At 37.7% G+C, this 16827-nt stretch overlaps 1 protein-coding gene across 1 annotated transcript in view; it reads left to right on the top strand.

The window, feature by feature from the left end:
* The window catches only part of LOC137500522 (uncharacterized), a 156814-nt gene that overhangs the window by 124406 nt on the left and 15581 nt on the right, over positions 1 to 16827 (top strand). The window contains exon 4 of the mRNA XM_068227443.1: positions 13752 to 14966. Coding sequence (XP_068083544.1) covers positions 13752 to 14966 — 1215 coding nt within the window. The remainder of the gene's footprint in view (positions 1 to 13751; positions 14967 to 16827) is intronic.

Here is a 16827-nt window from a genome sequence, read left to right as displayed (position 1 = left end):
TTGTTTCATTCTGACAGATGCTGCCTTCCTTTGTTCTGTTGAATATACCCTCCCGTTACACCTAGTATTGATCTTGGTGTGTAGCCTGGTGTGTGTGTGTCTTGGATCTTATTTTTTTTTTGAGATCGTCTATTGTTATTTGTAGTTCGTTAATGTCCTCCTTAATTTCTGTGATCCACTTAAACTTGGTATTGCTATTCCATAATTTTTCAATTATTCTTCTGCTAATTCTGGTGTCAAGTGTTCTGATAAGATGTCCAGAGAATGATCCACGTTTTTGCCCAATTGTGCTCAATACTGGTTCAGTTTTTTCTTTATTGAAAGCGACTGTACTAAGTACTCTCCTGCTGACTTGCTAGGCCTAACGCACAAGAGGATTTTCTTTCAGGGTTTACTTGCTTAGCCTTTGAGGATGCCCTCCTCGTTCTAAAAGGCAGTAGGTTCCATCTGTACACCCCAGAATGATGGGTTGCCTCTTCCGCCATCTCCGTTGAGATGCCGTTGAGGTCTTCATCCTTAACCCAGGGCAAGGACCTTCCATATTTATGACCCCTGGAGAGAGGGTGTCTCAGTATTTCAAAACCCCCAGGAATTGGGCTACCTGTTGGTCTGCAGGTTGTATTGGTTATTTCACCAACCCTACATACTGTAGGGGTCCCCTATCCACCACCTGGGGAAGCGCTCTCTAGGCATCAGGTTCCCCTGGTTACTAATTGGAAGTTAACCCCACCCACATGGAGTGAGGTTATTTGAAAGAAGAAGCCAAAAACCTATGTGGAGTTACAAGTTCTGTCAAAAGAAAAAAGGAGACACCATGGAGAGTGAAAACAGCGGTGAAAGAAACCAAATAAAGAAGGCACTGGACAAGGAAAAACAAAAACAGGGACAAGAACGAAATGAACAAGAAATACAAAGACTTCAAGGAGTATACAGGAACAAGAAACTTGCTTTAAGGGGAGTACGTACCTCAATTTTTCAAAAAAATTGCGAATTTCATCTTAATATATTTTAGTATTCTTTGGTATGTGTACAATAGAGCACTCGTTTTTATTTCAGCGAAATCGCGTTAAAAGTGCCCATAATTTGGATATTCCATGGCCCCTCCCATTTACAAATACCACGCCCTCCTCTGACTGCAGGCTGATAACTTTGATAACTTTCTAGGAAATGCATGTATATTAGTGAACCGCATAGACTGTGTTGGGGCTTAAATCTTATGAAGAAAAGTTGCCCACAGCAACAGAAATATCCAAAATAGCACAAACGGCATCAGTACCGAAACTTGCCCAAGATTAAACAGAAAAAGAGAACAAACTGACTTGAAGTTTTCCAAGACATAGTTATACCGTATGATGTACAGATAATATCTGGGATCTGAATACGTTTAATCCAACTTCATAAATTTTTTACAGATAATCTTTTTAATCCAACTTCTAGTTATAGCAATATTAGGCTAGATTTTTCTTCAAGGTTTTTATGTTAGCTTATTATTTCGGGTTACTAAGTTGCTTGGCGTGGTTTTTTGTGCCCGTATAATGAAGACAAGGAAGCCTACAAACACCATGGACTTCCTGAAGAAGTTATGCTTCTTATTAAGCCCATTTATAAAGATCTTGCCCATCCTGATTTATTGAAGAAATGTTTGCATGGGAAAACCCAAAATGTAAACGAGTCTTTTAACAGTGTTATTGGGAGCCCTGTACGTAAAAATATTTTCGTTGGATATATATATAACCTTAAAATTAGGAGTACATTATTCTGTTTTATCATTTAATATGGGAAATGCAGGCAGAATAAAGGTTCTAGAACAGCTGGGGATCCAGCCAGCTCAGTGCGTATCAAGCTTTTGATGTTCGTCAGATCAAAATGGAGGATAAAAAGCTGTTTATAGCTGAAGCCAAGATAAGGAAATCTAGGAGAGCAATAAAAAAGAGTCTGGAGGATAAGGAGAATGAGGAATATGCAGCAGGAGGATTCTAGACTAAATCTCAAGTAATATTTATATAAGCTAAATTTTACTGTTAATTTTCTCTGTTTTTGGTTTTTTCTTTATATAGGTACGTTCACTCAAAAAACTATAAAAGGTAGAAATCTGAAATAATTATCAGTGATACTTCCATACCGTCTCTCTGTAAAGCTACCAGTTTATTTTAGATATGTTAATATATGAGACAAGAAAAAATTATTATTTTTACTCAAATTTTCCATGAACATTTTTTAAATTCGGAAAAAATTCCCAAAAAATAACCATGCATCTAATGCTAAAACTAAGGACAGTACTGTAAAGAACGAAGTTCATACAATAACTCTACAAAGTTTCAAATCTGTAGGACAAAGGACCTTTTACCTGAGCGTACCTAAAAATGGAGAAAAAGCCATTGTCAGCATAGGCAGTACGTACTCCCCTTAAAGAACATTGTAAGGGAAGAAAAAGAGAAGAAATAGAATGAGTTTACAGACAAATTGGAAGAGGACAATAGAGAAAATATGAAATTGCTATAAAGAGTGGTGAAAAACAATCAAAGGGATCAAGAGACCATAAAAGCAATAGAACATGATGATGGAACTCTGGCACAAGAAGAGGAAGAAATTAAACAAGAACTCAAGATCTATTTCAAAAAGCTGCTGAATGGAGATACAGAAAACATAACAACGGATAGAGGAGAGCTAAGTTGAGGAACTACAACTGAACCACCAATTGCATGGCTTGAGGTTGAAAATGCACTCAAGAGTATGAAGAAAGGAAAGGCAGTGGGCATAGATGAACTAAGTGCAGAAATGCTGAAAGCAGCAGGAATTCCAGGAATCCAATGGCTCTACAGACTGCTTAACAAGATATGGGAGGAAAATACTATTCCTGAGGACTGGAAAATGGGCATCATTGTACCTCTGTTCAAGAAAGAAAGCCGACGAAAATGTACTAATTATCGTGGTATCACACTACTGTCTCATGTCCTGAAAATATTGGAAAAAATAATAGAGAGCAGAATCAGAGATATTGCTGAACCAATTTTGGAAGAAGAGCAGTATGGTTTCAGACCAGGAAGGTCAACTACAGACCTTATATTTGCAATTAGGATGCTAATGGAAAAATACTGGTAGAATAACAAGCCTTTATTTCTAATATTTTTGGACATTGAGAAAGCATATGACAGTGTGCCAAGAGAAAGCATTTGGCAATGCATGAAAGTACTCCAAGTGTGAGACAGCCTCATAGACAAAGTGAAAATGTTTATATAGTGGTAATAGAAGTTGTATTCAAGTAGGATGTCGTTTGTCAGACTGGTTTGAAACAAAGAGAGGAGTGCAGCAGGGCAGCTCATTGTCATCTGTTCTGTTTATTATTGTGAGGGATGTAGTAATGAAATCTATTAAAAGGAAAGAACATGGAGATATCAAAGCCTTCACATTTGCAGATGATGTTGCGATCTGGAGTGACTCAGAAGAGTAATTGGGAGAGAGAATGCAATGTTGGAATGAGAAGTTTAAGAAATATGGTTTAAACATCAGTAAGACCAAGACGGTGGTGATGAGAGTGTATGGGGAAGGAGCAGAACCAATATTCATGTTAAATGAAGCTCAACTGGACAGCGTTCCAGTTTTCAAATACTTGGATAGCATTCTATCAAATGACAACCTAGCAAAACATGAGGTGAATAATCGAATCAATAAGGCAACACAATTTTACCACCTGCTGTGGGATGAGCAAATACCCATGAAAACAAAAATGACATTGTACAAGTCCTATTATACACCAATTCTTACATACAGTCTCGAAACCACAACACTGACCAATAGAGATAATTCCAAACTTCAGGCAGCTGAAATGAAATTCCTATGCACTATGATCAAGAAAACCAGAAAAGAAATTATTATGAATGAGAAAATTAGAGAAGAAGTAGGAATAGATGATTCTCTCCTCAATAAGATTCAGGTATCAAGACTGAAGTGGTTTGGTCACATGAAGAGGATGCCAGTAAACAGAACTGCAAGGAAGGAATTTGACAGAAAAGTAGAAGGAAGATGACCTGTGGGAAGGTCACAAAGGAAATGGATAGATTTAGTTATGATATACTACTGAGCGGTCATGATTGGGACAAGTTGATGGAAGAGGAATGGTACAAGGACAGGATGATATACCACACCTGGGAAACGGGAGATGGTTTATGGTGATGGTGATGACTGGTTCAGTTTCCTTTAAAATGTTTTATTTGATGCTATTCTTCATTGTCCATTAACTTGATACTGTTTATTTATGCATGTCCTAATCATTCTTCTTTGTGTCTTAAGAATTTTGCTTGTTTCAGCTCTGTTAGTAGTTTTAAAAATGGTTTCACTAGTATAACTTATTTCTGGCTGTCAGAGTGTTTTATAATGTCTTGAATATTGCTGCTATCAATAAGCTTTTTTAATTGTATGTAGTCTTGGTGATATCATTTGCTTTGTTTAATTTATTAATTATGTTATGCCAAGCTGGTTTCTCATTAAGATTATAAGTTATGATTCCTTTCCCATCAATTGTTATTTTATTTACCAATGGGGGATGTGAAAACATGATCTCAGTTCTTTCAAAGGATGTTGTAAGACCTACTTGTTGCACTATTTCCTGTAGAGATTTAAATTGGTTTTGAGTTTCCTGAATATTGTTGGACAATAGCGCAAAGTGATCAGCAAATCCTAAACTATTTAAACTTAAATTTTGTTTTGGGCTTCTTATATTCTTTGGGTTGACCTTGTACCAGTCCCTTATTATAAATTCTAATACACTATTAATTAGTAATGGAGACAAACAGTATCATTGTCTTAAACCTGTTTTTATCAAAAACGGTTCAGAAATCTCTCCTCTGAACTTTACTTTTGATATGGTATTAGTTAAAATAAGTTCTATAAGTTTAATTAATTGTGGATGGAATCCAAAATTCCTTAACATTTTTATCATTGACGGTCTATGTATACAATCATATGCCTTTTTAAAGTCAACAAATGTTATTACTAAGTATAGGCTTGTTCTGTTTTCTGTAGTATACCATTATTAATTTTGGAGTGATGATCTGTTCAGCACAACTTCTCCAGTGTCTATAGCCTCCTTGGTATTCTTCTAACTCTTTTTCTAGTTGATATTTAATCTTCCATATACGATCTTGGGAAAAATCTTGTATGTGCCATCCAAGATTATCCGGATTACTCTTATCTGCTTTTTTATGAAGAGGATGTAGTAAGTCTGTTGTCCAATGTTCTGGAAATGTTCAGTGATCCAAATTCTTGTTAAAGCCATGTGTAAAGAAATCTGAACCGTATTACTTGAATATTTCCACATCTATACAAAAACCTGGTCTTCCCAGCATGGCTTATAATTTTTAAGTTCTTTTAGTGCTTTTTCTAATTCTTGAAATGTTGGAGGGTCTGTGTTATTAAATTTGGTTTTTATTGGAGTATTTGTGTTACTTTGTAATAGTTCCTTAGGTTCTTCACAGTTCAAAAGCTTACTGAATGCTTTTGCCATAATCTTAGCATTTTTACTACTGTTATGTGTCATTTTTCTATTTTCATCTTTTAACATTAATGTAGGAGGAGCAAATTTCTATAGTTGTCTTCCAAAAATGTTATAATAGTCTCTAGAATTGGTGTTAAGTAACTTCAATGGAGTTTATTCTATCCTTATAAAATTCTCTCTTAATTTATCTAATATTTTGCAAAAATTTCTTCCTGATATTTCTTAGGTTTATAGTATTTCCTTCTGATTTACGGGCTTGGAACTTTAGCCATGCCTGATGTCTCCCTTTATGAATTTCATCACATTCTGTCGTCCACCAGGCTTTTTTTACGAGGGTTCAATGGAGCTAAATTTTCACCTTGTTTTTTGAGAACTGGGATCAATTCTTCAAGGGTGTGCGTGACTTCCTTTTATTTGTCCTTTTTTATTAACTGGTGTGGGTCATAATTCCTCTTTACTTTATTAGTTTTGATATTCTTCTTCTTTAGTGGTGTGAATTTAAGTTTAATTTTGACAATGTAGTGATCAGTACCAGTATCTATTCCTTTTAATACTTTTATATTATAAATTTTCTTATGGATGCATACATACTGTACCAGGAAGGCGTAGGCCCTGGCACATACGAGTTATAAATTTTATTTTATGAGCATACGATGAAATTCCGATGCATGAACATCTGTGTGAGAGAATGTTCTCGTTTCACTGCGCAGCACGAGGGAGAACGCAAGTCGAGCAAGGTCAAATTACGTCACCGCTGCCTGTAGCTTACCTCCCCTTCGGAATTTTCTCGATTATTTTCATGAACTTTTTAACGCCTAGACCGATCAACACGAGGCCAACGCTGAATTGTAGCTAATATTCTGGAAGTAAAACCCTGCAAATTTGAAGTCAATCCGTCCAGTCGTTTTCGAAATATGATAATTTAAATTTGGGAAAGAATTCTCGCCCCTTCATCACCTGATTCCGAGCGCTGCTCGCAAGACCCGTATAAATAAGTCACTGGGCCAAGGCCCTAACCGGAGTGTGCAGAGAGTACAATGTGCAGTGTACCGTGTGTGCAGTAAGTGTGCCGTAAGGACAGTATGCTCCGTCGCGATTCGCGAGGACATAGTCGTGGCCACACTATAACGCTGTTAAAATAATACAACAACGTCGTACGTAAAGTATCTGCCGCGCCGCGACGACGGAAATATTCTAGATATTTCTCCGACTGAATTTTCGTAATATGATACTTGTAAATTTATTAACCGAGTGATGCTATAATTGGAAGTGAGAATTGAAGTGTCCAATATTTTACTGATCAGTATACGACATCGCGAACTTTACCAGTTTCACGTAACTCTGAACTGTGATAATATTCTAAGTCATTGCGTGTGGTGAACCGAAACCCTAATTTAAGACCATTTCAGCCAATCTAAGAATTATTTCTCCTACAATAATATAACAGTGAACTGTATACGACATTATTTCACTCGATATTCGTCCCATAACAGGGCTAGAAGTAACTATTTTTCTTATGCACTTTCTCGATCTTTCGAGCACCACTGTGAGAAACCCTGTGAACATTAAGGAGTTTTTATGACTATATTAAGTAGCACAAACTAGTGTGGTGTAAATCCAGCCATAAAATCGCCTTAATCTGTGAATAATTTTATTTCAGAGACGGTGGCAGAGACTGTTATAAATCACATTTTTCAAGTGCTTATGGACTGTGCTAATTACTTTACAGTCGAATCTCAGACGTAATTAGTGACAATTATGAACTGTGTTAAATCTCAAACCCATGAACTGTGTGTTTTCCGTAGTATGGACTGTGAATTCCAATTCAACACCGTAAAATTAATATAAGAATAGAACTCTGCATTACAACTTATGTCGGTGTGTAGTATTAATATCCGTGATAGTTGTGAGTTCAATAGTGCCAATTGAACTTTCCGTGTTCCGACATTACCTCCAAGAACAACGGAAATCTTGGCAAGGTGCTACGAGATCCAGCTACATCGAACGTCGCTTCCAACGAGGAATTTAAGTGATTTCTTCAGTTATGGTACCCATCGAGGGACGTCGACGAGGGAGATTGACGTGGTATCTTCACTGAACGCCGCCAGTGCTGAGTTCGAGCCTCGGCCGCATGCGGAATGTTCCAGACACCAAGTTGCCGTACAGCACAACTCCAACACTTGTAAGCAGATCTTCTCGTATTCTGAGTGAGTAATCACAACTGAATGACTTTTTTACAAAGCACTAAGTTCATTACAGTGCTCTAACAAGTGCTTCGTGTGAATATCAACTCGTAACTTATCATCATTTAAAAGAAATTCATATTTTGCTTTTAAACTATAAAGTTATTTTCAAAGTCATTAATTAATTGAATTCATTTTACCTAGATGAACTTTAGGATTTACAAGTGCTCCATTAATTTCATTTTTCAATTCAAACGAACTGCAGAGACATACAAGTGATCAAATATTTTATTTAATTTATCAAATTTTTCATGGCAGTGTGTGTTCATTTTATGCTCTAAAAATTAGAAAGACTGTAGGTCAGCACCATAAGTGATGTACTGGATAATATTTAAGGTGCTAAGTGATATTTTGTGTTTGCATTTAAATCAGATGAACTGTAGAAGATTGTAACATAAATCTTTTATTTTGCACTTTTTGACAAATATTAGCTAGAAATTTTAGTTTGCAATTCCAATTGCAGGGTGATATTTCTGTGGATATTGTTAATAAACTCTATCAAAAAAAATTACAATCTATTATTCGCCCTGCGATACTATCGGTCTCTGTACCTGCTCCAAAATCAACCGAACACTACCTGAGATCCTTCCCATGCTCTAGCCCCACAATCATTTCCCGGTACAATACAAACATTCATACAAACAGGGTCTAGCTGCCATTCCCCTTTTCTCCAGTCAGGATGCTTCCAAGTTTTAAGCTTGTTTGGTTTCCTTTTGAAATATGTTGATTTAGATATAAGGTTATGCTTTCTGCAAAGCTCAACAAGTCGATGGCCATTCTTGTTTGTAAATTTATGTGGAGCCCATTTTCCAATTATATCTCTATACGTTTTTCCTTCCTAATTGCGAATTAAAGTCCCCTAATAAAATTTTTTACATCACGAAGATGATGGTTAGACTCAGTTTCTAATGATTTAAAGATAACAGGTATAGAACTAAATGAGGCTACAGCACAAGTTGCAAATAGAAGATTGTGGAAGCGTTTAGTAAATACACAGAGGCTTGCAGACTGAACACTGAAAGGCATGACGGTCTATAGTGGTAATATATATATGTATGTATGTATGTATGTATGTATGTACTTTTATTTAATTTGTTTATTATGTGTTCAAGGAGATCCCAATATGTATCCACTACTTTCTTTGTTCATGTTAGAAAATGCTTTTCATTGGTATGGGCATGGGCATTTATTATTTTTATAAATTTTGTTTGTTGTTTTATAGGTGAGAGTTGCAATATTATTGGTGATATTGCTTGAAAATCAAACGTAGAATCTATTATTTTTAAATTCACTATAAATTCTGTTCCAAATTGGAGACATTGATTCTTAACTCTTTGGTCAGGTATCCCATTAGCAATTCTATAACCTCGTGATTCAAAAGGTTCTTCCATCGTGTTTCTCATTTCTTGACGGCCTTCTATTAAAATTTTTTGTTTGCCTAATTCATCTGTAAAAGTCTTAAGTCTTGTTGATGTTTAATCCCATCAGCCAATGTGACAGCATCACGCAAAATGTTGACTTAGAGTGAAAACGTAGGGGGAAAATGGCTTAATACCGTAATAGGACTAATAAAGGATTCCAGTATGGTACCTTCTAATTGGAAGAAAGCAGATTCTTGATTGGCAGAAGAAAGTCAATTCGGCACTTCGGTAAAAAGGTCTTTGGAGATACATTTCGTGTTAACCCGACGAAATTAAATACAGTAGTAGATCTTCCAGTTTCTTTGCCATGCGGTACAGTACAACCAAGACCAGCTACATTGCATCAGACCATAATGTAGAATTCAACATGGCGTAATTTTGCTGTCTACTGTGGGATTAACGGAGAGCGATGAGCGTAAATTACAGAAAAAATAATTAACGCTGGTAACGTTTATAATATCCGAAAGGAAAAACAGTGATATTCAAAATAAACCGCGTTTCCAAGGTTAAACACCACGAAATAATAATGTATCGTCGAAGTAAAATAAAAACACGAACACGTGCTCGACGTACTTACATAAACCTAAAACTAGCGTAAGTTAAAAACAATTTTTACCAAAATGTATCAGTAAATCATGTTAAGTAAACCAAAGGTAAAATACAAAACATCACTACCGTGAAATGTCATTCTGAATAATTACGAAGTACACTGAGCGAATTGGCTACGCGGTTCGAAGCGTGGTTTTTCATATTCACACCAGGAAGTGGAAAAGAATATAAATAAACGGCAGTGTCATAAAGCATCAATAACATAGATGAAGTTAGTTCATAAATGTTGATTTGTAGTGGAAAGGTAGGTTCCTATCGTCGCCAAGAGACCTCTCTGAGTCGGCGCGACGTAAAGAAAAAGCTACGCAATGGACAATTTCAAATGTGCATTATAAAATGTGCTATACAAAGTAACAGCCTAATGTAACGGGCACCGCATAAGACCGAAGGAAAAACATACAAGAAAGCTGACATTACTTTCCAAAGCAGATGATTTGCTGCCAAGTTCCAATTTTTCGCATTCACCTGCCCTTACCCCTGGGTGTTCAGATGCATTTTCTTATTAGCTTCCCGAAAATTATCAAGGCTGCCACAGGGACTAAGCGTAACAAGGACACGAAATATGGTTATACAGTTATAGTAGAAGAAGTTGAAGACCATAACACATTATTATGCAGCATTACTGTTATATCTATTCACATATTTGGCCTGTTGGTTCTTTGCAAGTTACTTCGGAAAATGTTTTCCTCAACATATTTTTGAATTGCAGTATTCACACAAGCGTAGACATATAACTCACGATTATAACGTCCATAATTTCCGTAAAGAAGAATGGTTACATTCGATATAAACCACGTTTCCAAAGTTATAATCCACGGAATAGTATTACTGTATCAACCGAAAAGTATTTTAGAAAAAACCCACATGTTCGACCTGCGTACATAACTCTTCACCGAGCAAAGTTGAGAATCATCTTCGTTATCATCAATTACAGTCGATCATAAACAGTACAGATTAAAAGACAAAGCTCCCTTCTTCGGCCGAGTTTTAATGACTGTTTTCAACACAAGACCACATTGACACTCATCATCAGGATTACACATATTTTTCTCAATGAATTCCTAAACCTACCAGTGCGCATCTTTAATTCTGTAACTGAGGAAATTCAGATTCATAGTTGTCACTAATCAGCACCTGGAAAAGTCCGAAAAACATTGCAACACAGGGTCATGAATATTGATAATGGACGCTTTTTGACCAACAGAATGAAATACAGAAAATCCCCTTGGCATAATCCAAAGGGAAACCTCTGTCTCCTATAATAAATTTGTTACTGAAATAATACACAAGGGGCGGGGGGGGGGCAGCGGGTATTAACTCAGTAGCTTTGTTACTGGCTTCCCGAAGGTTCGAATTCATGTCGATTCTGGGTTGAGATTTTCATCTTAAAAATCGTGTGAAGTCACAAAGGGCATCCAGATTTAAGCCTCCAGCGAAAATCAAACCGAGTTTAGGTGGCTCCAGCGACCCAAGAATTACTGAGATAAGCTTACGAAAGACATCATACACACGGAAGTAATACCAATCACTTCAGAATGATCATAGCGAGTACTCCTAACCTGTTTTCTCGTTAATGATTTGCCCTCTAAAACTCCAAATGCTCCGGTATTGGCACATTCATAATTAGATCGACGACTAGGCATGGAACATCTGTGATTCACTGCATGGCATCATACATATTTTTACACTTAAAGCATCTCCCCCAACAAGCATTAAAGCAGCTGCATTCCTTTCGGCTCTATAGTACGGGGATTATTCTGAAATCATTTCCCTTTAGGGTTCCCAAAATATAATAATCACGATAGTTAGGTCGGCAGAACAAGGGGGCCATTACTAATTATCCAGTCATTAAAAACTTTGTTAAGTGTCTATGATATTAAGAGCGGTAGGGGCTGTGGCCCAGTCTTGTTGAAAATATACCAGGGGATCAGAAAGGAAAGATGAAAGTGAAGAGACTGACACTAGTAAGTGCAAGCACTGCCAGACTCAGCTTCATAGAAGACTTCTTGACATAATCATACCCGGTTATTTTTTACTGCAATATAATAAATTGTACCCATTTTGCAACGTGTTGATTACTCCCATGCGGCAGCTGCGGATTTTGATGTAGGCATGCGTTTGGCCGGATATTTCAGGACTTCTTCTTGTGATGCATTAAAGGAAACGATCTGTCTAAGATACTTAAACTGAATTGAACGTTTTGGTTTTTTCCTTATTTGGTATCAAGAAATGTCGTGGTATTGCGGCGCTCAGGCGTCATAACTCCAGTTTTTTCAAAGGAAATCTGGAGTCTTAACAAATATCAGGATATTTGGATAGCTGAGGTAGAAGGAGTGTTTAACCTGGAATTGGGAGGATTCAGCTGATCTATTCAGAAAAAATACAGTAAATCATCTAACAAATACCAACATACCAGTTGTAAATTCACTTGCATTACTTCGTTAGCACTTCGAAGCAGATTTATAGCAAAATAAAATTTACTAGAATAGTGGCTTCAAATGCATTTCAGTTATTGTGCCTGAGGAGTTTGAAGATTTATACAACAATCTCAAGGAATTGGTAACGGTACAACATAAAGAAAACCTTCATTTAACCTAGTTACTGGGCGAGTTGGCCGTGCGGTTAGTGGCGCGCACCTGTGAGCTCGCATCCGGGAGGTAGTGGGTTCGAATCCCACTGCCGGCAGCCCTGAAGATAGTTTTCCGTGGTTTCCCATCATCACAACAAGCAAATGCTGGGGCTGTACCTTCATTAAGGCCACGGCCGCTTCCTTTCTATTCCTAGTCCTTTCCTGTCCCATCGTCGCCACAATACCTATCTGTGTCGGTGCGACGTAAAAGAAATAGCATTTAACCTAATTAGGATAATATTTCGATGATTTCGGTGATTATGAAAGGTTAGATTATTCAGCGAGGAGCGAAGCTGGAAATGAAACTACATTAGAACACAGCTAAAAATACTGTATATTAGAACTTCGCTTGCGATGTGATAGTCAGTTTTTAGAAGAAATAAGAAAACATCGTATTCCACGCTACGAATTTGCGTCCTCTAATTGCGTCCTTGCGCATGTGCGAACCGAAATGTCAACGAAAACATGAAAGGTTGATGAAAAGTTTCATTCACAAAAGTTAAAGATATTTTGTTTATCAACATGTTCGAAAAGTTAATGAACACGCTATTTTTGTTATTAACATCCAAAGATGTCCATGAACATTGTTTATTAACAACGTTTGTTAACAAAGTTAACGAAAACTTATTGGTGTGGACGCACCTGTAGGCTTATTTGCTGCATAGTGTTCCTCATCTGTTATTGCGTGGTAGCGCATTCATCTCTCAATGTCTGGTGAGGTCATTGCTTTAAGATAGGAAAGAAATATACGCGTGATAACAGGAAGCCATAGATGGTTCCTTCCATGGTTCCCTCTTTGGTAAATAGGTCGATTTTCTCGTTGCGTATTATTCCTACGTGACCTTTAAAGAAAGTGACTCTGTAGTAGGAAGCATGATTTCTCTATCTCCCTATACCACTGTAGTATTTTATCTATGAATATGACAACTACAGTAGCCTAACTTTGTGGTTTTGACAGATGCGCGAAGGCATGTGTGTAGCAGAGCCGACTGGAATTTGTAGACCAGAGGGCAAGGGAGGGCAAGTTGGAACAAAAAGCTCATTGGTTGCTTTCAATGACAGCTCTGTTTACCTAGGCAACGCTTCAATTTCACGTACATTCGGGCTGTCACCGTTCAATATCAAGATCACAAAGTTTTATAAAACTAGAAATATTTGACTTGACGCAGATCTTAACTGTTCTTTACGAGCTCACATGCTTTCTAATAGATGTGAGGTATTTTAAAATAAAACATGAATAAATTTACATTCATTATAGTTTTTCCCTTCCTTTTTCAGAAACTTTGCTATCTATTTCCTCTGCGTATTTAGACTGACGCTTACTAACAACAATTCTGTGAATCTTTCTGTTTCAGACTGGCGAATTACTGTATCCCTTTTCATCGTGACATGGAGATAAAGGAGGAATTCATAAAAGTAGAATGCAGAGTGAATGATGAAGAAATATATAAGGATTATCATGCCTTTATCATTCCGAAGCCGGAGGTGGAAAAACGTTGTAAAGAAGCTGTGTCGACAAATGAGGTAGATACAGAAGATCGACCAAGCGTGCTCATGTTAGGTATCGATGCTGTATCACGTCTCAACTTCCACCGACAGATGCCACATACTCTCCACCAACTTCGACAGCTGGGAGCCATCGAGATGTTAGGCTACAATAAAGTTGGTGACAATACTTTCCCGAATCTAGTCCCAGTTCTAGCGGGTCTCAGTGAAAAGGAACTACGGGACTCGTGTTGGCCCAAGGACAAATCTTCGTTTGACAATTGCCCTTTTATATGGAAAAATTTTAGTGAGGCTGGATACAGAACTGGATTCGGTGAAGACGCTCCTTCGATGGGAATGTTTCATTATCTAAAGGTCGGTTTTGTGAAGCAACCAACAGACTACTACGTGAGACCATACATTAAACATGCCGAAGATAAACTTGGTAATTCGAAGCATTTAAATGCGAAACTGTGCATTGGATCGAGATTGACAGCTGAAGTTCTTCTTGAATATATTCGTAAGTTCGTTCATTCTTTAGCGTCAGTGCCGTCTTTTGCTCTGTTCTGGGGAGCAAGCCTAACTCATGATTTTTTGAACTATGCTGGTTTAGGAGATAATCTATATGTCAAGTTCCTGACGGACATGAAAAAGTGGGAAGTTTTAGAAAATACTGTGCTGATAGTGATGAGTGATCACGGTATCCGATGGGGTGGTATTCGTGAGACATATCAAGGGCGCATGGAGGAGCGACAACCTCTTCTGTTTTTTGTTTTTCCTGCCTGGTTCCGCGAACGGTATACGGCAGCTGTGGCTAACGTTCAACGCAATACCGAGCGTCTTACCACACCGTTTGACCTGCACGAAACCCTAGCAGATCTTCTTCATCCAGAGGAACTCCTCAATCAAGCAGCGATACGCCGTCGTTCGAACGAAGTGTTATCTGCTGAAAATCCTCCACGGGGCATCAGTCTCTTTCTTCAACTACCCGTCGACCGCACTTGTCCATCAGCTGGCATAGATGCTCACTGGTGTACCTGTCAGCAGAATTATCCAGTGAAAAAAGACAATCCGCTGGTGCTAAGGTGATGTTTTAATTTATTTTTTTATGAATTTATGTATTTATTTAATTATTTATTTATTTAAAGTGCGTTGTACCCTCTTTTGAGATATTATTGGAGACCTACTAGACGACACCCACACGGTACAGTAAATTCCCGATTATTCGAACTAATGAAGGGCAGAACATGCATGAAAAACCGAAAAGTATAGATAATCCAATGCAACAAAAAGGTACAGAATAACTTCATCGGTATTAATTGATTCGGTGATAACTTCTTTCGCCTTCTTTATTTTTAGTTAAAATATTGTAGGAAACTCTTCATATCTAGGTCTTCTAAACGTTTACGTTTTGATGGTTACCCACTGACACTGTTCCATACAAAATCACCCAGGTTTCTTATTCTTAAAATTGCAGACAGTTTATATTCCTGTTCCATCATCTGCATTCTCCCTGTGTGTGGGGGCAGTAGAATACATCCACGGTATCCCCTGTCTGTGTAAATGGTGACTGAATGAGGTACCAGGGGTTTTTAACTCTTAAATGCGCAATTTATTACTTCTTTCAATTTTTTTTGCCATTCTAAAAGTAATGTAGATTATTTTAAAATGTTATATAAACAAGATTTATCAGTTTAAAGTTTAAAAATATAATGAGTTTCGAATGCTTTGCATATACAAGTAACTATAGGGCTTCTACCACACTTCAGTCTTGGGGAATGTCCAACAAATACGACTGCGCTGAGATAAACAACATTTCAGTGCTGACATTTGCCTTTACACTTCACTCTAGTTGATTACCGTGAAAAGTCTTGAAACAAAAGGTTTATTAATGTTACAATAGGCTAGCTAGTTTATCTTCAAAGGAGGAGTAACGCACACATTTACAAAGAGAATTAAAATAATAATGCTCAACTATCTAAAAGGTACGCCCCCCTAGCGTAACGGTTAACACTATTAGCTGTCGTTCTCGGAGACCCGGGTTCGATTTTCGGTATTGTGAGAAATTTAAGAATGGCAGGAGAGCTGGTATGTGGTTGAAATGATACGTGCAGCTCACCTCCATTGGGGGTGTGCCTTGAAAGAGCTGCGCCACATGGGGATGAGGACACGAGTTCACACTATCTAAGAGGATGTATAGCAAGAAAGTAAACTTCCTTTGCACATATGCAATGGTGTGCATTTAAGAGTTAATTTGGGAGTGTGGGCTAGTGACCTAGCCGAGGGGGCAGTGGACAGCTACAACGGAGGGGAGTGGTGGAGGCGTGAGCTCGAAGTGGCAGGTGCTCTTGCTCTCAACGCCATGACACTCGTAGTGTACCATATTTGTAAAATCGACAGTTGCTATCTAAAAGACCTCAAGTTCAGTCTAGAGGAGGGAAGTATCACACCTGTTGTGCTGAAACCTAGTAAGAAATTCCAGTGGCAGAAGCTATGCACTATAATAAAACCATATTAAAATAAAACCTGCTAGTTTAAAGTCCATGGCCCGAAATCCCTTGCGAAATCACCAATTTAAATTACAGAAAAATAACACTTCAAGTTATTGGCTTTACTGGACGCCCCTGTCTGCTTACCTGAAGGTCGGGCGGGGAACAGGGAGAGTGTAAGAGATCAGCCAGGCCGGGTAGAAATCTAAGTGTGTTGACATAAAGGTCGGCTATTTATTGACTTTCAGTTAACTGTGAACGAATTTGTAACGCAAATTGTGATGGTAGTTTAGAAATCGACAGGGGAGTCAGAATATGTTCCCCTGTTCGTGAGCGAGAGGTTCTAAATCCTGTTAATATAGTTGGGTTTGTGTTGAGGTATTTCCATGAAAAAGTGATACTTCTACCGAAATATAATCTCGAAAGAGAAGGAAATAGGCTAAATATGTGACAGAAC

This window comes from Anabrus simplex, chromosome 4 (genome assembly GCF_040414725.1).
Source record: "Anabrus simplex isolate iqAnaSimp1 chromosome 4, ASM4041472v1, whole genome shotgun sequence".
NCBI lineage: Eukaryota > Metazoa > Arthropoda > Insecta > Orthoptera > Tettigoniidae > Anabrus > Anabrus simplex.
Note: the sequence above shows the minus strand (reverse complement) of the source record. Positions and strands in the feature narration are given on the sequence as shown.